The 4,387-nt window shown below is 64.7% G+C and overlaps 1 protein-coding gene across 1 annotated transcript; it reads left to right on the top strand.

Annotated features, from left to right (window-relative positions):
* The first annotated feature begins 6 nt into the window (after positions 1-6).
* Positions 7-3,080, top strand: LOC108447945 (GRAM domain-containing protein 2-like). Its single transcript, XM_017739340.1, has 11 exons — positions 7-350; positions 445-520; positions 723-896; positions 989-1,087; positions 1,216-1,287; positions 1,364-1,423; positions 1,671-1,734; positions 2,011-2,121; positions 2,225-2,327; positions 2,536-2,643; positions 2,713-3,080. The coding sequence occupies exons 1-11, from the start codon at positions 49-51 to the stop codon at positions 2,726-2,728; spliced, it is 1,185 nt and encodes a 394-aa protein (XP_017594829.1). The 5' UTR covers positions 7-48; the 3' UTR covers positions 2,729-3,080.
* Positions 3,081-4,387: the final 1,307 nt, after the last annotated feature.

The following is a 4,387-nucleotide window of genomic DNA, read 5'->3' as shown; positions in this document are numbered from 1 at the left end:
TTCCCCGTCACCCCGGCCCCCGCTCCCCACAGGGATCGCAGCCGGCACATGATACCGTGGGACAGGCAAAGGGCTCATGCGACCCGGTGGGCTCTGATGTCCCGGTCCCGGCGTGGCCTGAGCCCTGTCCCCATGTCCTCCCCAGTGGAGGAACAGGTTGGTGACCCTGGGAGCTGCTGTGCCGCAGGAATGGACCGTCCCCACAACCTGCCCCCTCTCCCCGAGCTGTCGGACTCATCCCTCTTGCCGGGGAAGCTGAGACGCGGCAGGCAGCGGGTCCTGGGGGAGAAGCAGTGGCGGAGCCTGGAAGAGAGGGGAAGTGCCCAGCTGGGGCAGCCCAAGCTCACCAGGTGGGTGCTGGCACCTCACGGAGACACATCCCGCACCCCAGCCCTGCATCCCACCTGTGCCCCTCGAGTCACCCCCTCCGATGCCTCCTTCCAGATCCAGGACCTATGAGTCCTCCTGCAAGGAGACAGAGCAGGAGGCCACGGGCAGGCAGGGACCACCATCCCCTTCGGTGAGTCTTGGGGTACTGGAGCTGAGGAGCAGGACCCCAGCGCCAGCCCCAGCCCCATGGTCTCGGCTGGACGCTCTCTTGGGGCGGGGGCCATGGGAGGGCTCGTCCCAGTTCCGTGGCAGTCGTGGTGATGGAGCAGGGGGCTGCAGGATGGCCGCAGTGCCAGGGCAGGCCCCGAGCACCATCCCCCGACCTCCCGCAGCTGAGCAAGCAGGACAGCAGCTACCGCCGGGCCTTCGGGGAGCTCGCTGAGCAGAACGTGCTGCTGGGCTGCTTCTCCTGTGCCTGGCAAAGAGAGATGCCCTACCACGGCCGCCTCTACGTGTCCTCCCACCACATCTGCTTCCACTCCAACCTCTTGCTCAAGGACATCAAGGTGGGCTGGAGCGGGTGTGGGGCCGGCAGCACAGGCAGGGGCACAGGTGGCAGCCGGGAACATGGTGACACAGCCTGTCCCCTCTGGCACAGGCCGTGGTCCCTGTTGACTCCATCACAGCCCTCAAAAAGACCAACATGGCACGGCTGGTGCCCAACGCAATCAGCATCCGCACAGCCAAGGGGGAGAAGGTGAGAGTGGGGACAGTGCTGGGGGGCAGCTGCACCCGGGGCTATTTGGAGTGTCCTGGTCCCCATGGGCTCTGGGCCATGACCGAGGGGGCAGCTCTGGCACAAATCCCCTTCCTGCTCTCTGGCAGTTCCTCTTCGTGTCACTGCGCCAGCGAGAGGCCACGTACCAGCTCCTGAGGTCAGTCTGCAAACACCTGCAGGTATGCGGGGGCTGGATGGGGAGGGGGGCTCCATCCATCCATGGCAGGGCACCACTCTTCATCTCTCCTCATCCAGGACAGCGGCCAGAGCCCTCGAGACTCAGTGGACAGTGAGGAAACCCTTAGGAAGTCTCCGGTAAAGGCCATGGAATAGAGGGCAGGAGGGTGCAGCAGAAGGAGGGGTGGTCCCAGACCCCTGGATGGGGTGGGCTGGGTGCAGTGGGCCCTGGGAAGACGTGGGGGGAAAACATGAAAAGAGCAGACCCCAGGACCCTCCCTTCTTGTGGGTGACACAGGTCCCATCAGGTCCTGCCCATGTCCCCATGGCAGCTCAGCAGCTGCCTTGGGGACACACACCATGACCAGGGCTTGTCCTTTTCCAGATCTTGAAGCAGTCGGGCCTGGAGCAGAGCACCCCGGAGCCCAACAGCCTCCAAGAGTCCCTGGGTGAGTGGCCACCCTGGTGCACCCCTCACATGCTCACAGCCCCCTGCTCGTGTCCCCACTCACAGTCGTGCCCCTGCCTGTGCTGGCAGCTCTGGGTTCTGCTCCCCCTCCCCAGACACACACAGGCTGGGAGGGACCGCGTGGCCCTTGCCCCCCCCACCAGCATCTCCCACAGCACCAGGGAGGGCAGGATCGGCTCTTTGTGGCCCCATGTGCCCCCAGGACGCCTAGACCCCTCCCTGGGGCACTCATTAAGTGTCTCCTGGTCACCTACAGACGAGCCAAGCCCGAGATCAAGGCAAGCGGAGGAGGAGGATGATGAGGTGGCCCTGCTGGTTCCCAGCAGCAGCGAATGGGTGCCCTCGGCAGGGACACGTGGCCTCTGGGGTGGGTCAAGGGGCTCGGGATGGGGAGATGATGCTGGGGGTTTACACCCTGGCAGAGCGGAGCATGGACTCTCAGTGCCACTAACACTGCCTTGTGCTGGCAGGGGGACCCCACACGGTGCTCTGCACCTGGGCCACTGCACTTTGGTCCCGGATACTCCCCCAGCTGAGCCCTCTCAACATCATCATCATCATCTATCTGCTGCTGTGAGTCCCCAGGACCTGCTCACACCCCTGCTCCCCATCCCTACTGAGCCCCGACACAGCCTCTCCAGGGTGGCACTGGCGGGCCGGGGTTCCCGCATTTCCCCGGGACACCCATCCCCAGGGCGAGCACTCGGGAGCTTGGCCATGGCACTGCTCCTGCCCCATGTCCCGACCCTGTGCCCCCTGGCTGCTGCTGGCCTGTCCCCAGCATGGTGGCCTTGCTGCTGTCCTCGGGGTACATCGGTCTGCGCATCGTGGAGCTGGAGCAGCAGCTGGCATTCGTGGGGGCTCAGCCAGACCTCAACCTGTCACAGCAGTGAGTGGTGGGGCGTGGGGGGACCTCTGTCCCCAGCAGAGACCCCCCCCTCACCCTGCCTCCCCTCAGGTACAAGACAACGTGAGGCCAGTGAGGACCCGGCCACCTCCAGAGCCCCAGCCGGGGGCTCAGGGGCTGCTCCGAGCCTTCCTTGGCCTCTCAGGGGCCTCTGTCACCGAGTGCCTTCCAGCCCCCCGCGATGCCTGGGAAGCCCACGTGGGCCGTGAGGCTCCACCTCGCTCTGCCCACCCTGAGCAGCAGCAGAAGGGACACAGAGAGCTCCCAGCAGGGCACAGAGCAGGGAAGGGGGGCTGGAGTCTGCACCAGCACCCACCCAGCCCTCCCTGCCAAGGGGAGCAGGCAGAGGGGGCCAAGCCACAGGCAAGGCAGGGGTACAGAGAACAGAATATTTTATTAATAAAGATTAATAAAATCTGTATTGTTTTAATACTTATTATTTGCTGGGCCAGATGGCACAGCATGAGCAGCAGCCAGTCCCCCATCACACACCCCCTGCTCCCCAGAACAGACCAGGACACAGCAGGACCAGGGGCTTTTTCTCTTTGACGGGTGTGGGGAGGCAGCTCCAGGTGCTGATGTCCCAGGGGTCCAGGGAGCAGCAGGAGACTCTGAGCAGTCCCCCGCAGCTCTGGCTGCTGGTGACAATGGGGGACAGAGGGGAAGGGGGCAGTGGGGGTGCACCAGGGAGCCCCAGGGCCCTGCAGCTGGCCAGGCCTTGGATCTTACCCTACTCCTTCCCTAGGACTGGGCTCACCTGGCAGAGGAACGGGTTCCAGCAGGTGCAGGGTCTCAGGTACACGGTGGGGACAGTGGGGTCCCACAGGTTCTGAGCATAAGCTGGGGGTGGGAGCAGAGCTGGGGGCACAGCAGGACCTGCACCCAGCCCAAAGCCCTGGAACCTAATCCCATTCTGGGCCAGTCAAGGGGCCCTGGGGCTTCCCCCAAGCACCAAGGTGGGGAAACTGAGGCACTGACAGCTCCTTGTTCCACTCTTTTCTCTGTGCCATTTCCTGGGCCATCCCTTCCCCAGACCCACAGCTCAGCTCCATGCCTGGGGCAGCAGCAGTGGGTGATGCCAAGGTCAGGGATCCCTCCACTCATCCTGCTGCTCAGCCCCGTGGACCAGCTCTGCCCCACACCACCCAGCCCGGGGGCGGTTTTCCAGCAGCAGGCCTCATCCCCAGAGCATGAGACACTAGTCACTGGGGGGAGGGAGCTGCTAGGGTTCCATGTCCCTCCCGAGGGCTGGAACAAGGCACAGGTGTGGGGGCACAGGGCTGCACCCCACTGGAGAGGTGTCCCCGGTCCACAGCGCTCCAGTGCCCAGGGAGGGGATGTTCCCCCCATGTGAGGGTCCCACCTGCATGGGGACAGCAGGACTCCTGACTCAAGGGCCTGTGGGACCGAGGGGCTCTGCACCCCCAGCCTCCCTGCAGCCATCCCCTGGCAACTGCCCCACACCAAGGAGGGGCTGTGCCAGGCCAGGGGCCCCTTCTCCTCCTTCCTGCCGTGCCAAGGGGCACAGGGCAGGGCAGGGAGGGGGCAACTGTGCCCTTTCCCAGAAGCAGGAAAGCAAACAGGAGCAGGAAGCTGGGAGCAATAAACCTCAGCTGAGAGCTGCACCAAGAAAGTTGGTACCTGCAGAGGTGGGGTGGGGACCCTGGGGACTTGCTGCGCCCTTCGCTGGCAAGAAGCAAAGCAGAGCCATGGAGCCCAACCCCAA

Source organism: Corvus brachyrhynchos, unplaced genomic scaffold (assembly GCF_000691975.1).
Source record: "Corvus brachyrhynchos isolate BGI_N302 unplaced genomic scaffold, ASM69197v1 scaffold130, whole genome shotgun sequence".
In the NCBI taxonomy this organism is placed as follows: Eukaryota; Metazoa; Chordata; class Aves; order Passeriformes; family Corvidae; genus Corvus; species Corvus brachyrhynchos.
The sequence above is the reverse complement of the archived record's forward strand: the minus strand, read 5'-3'. Positions and strand labels throughout refer to the sequence as shown.

What these genes read in the sequence shown, in the direction of transcription:
- LOC108447945 (XM_017739340.1), top strand. Translation starts at nt 49, where the DNA reads ATGATACCGTGGGACAGGCAAAGGGCTCATGCGACCCGGTGGGCTCTG. An exon ending in AAACCCTTAGGAAGTCTCCG is followed by an intron (nt 1,424 to 1,670) that starts GTAAAGGCCATG and finishes GTCCTTTTCCAG; the next exon opens with ATCTTGAAGCAGTCGGGCCT. An exon ending in CAGCCTCCAAGAGTCCCTGG is followed by an intron (nt 1,735 to 2,010) that starts GTGAGTGGCCAC and finishes GGTCACCTACAG; the next exon opens with ACGAGCCAAGCCCGAGATCA.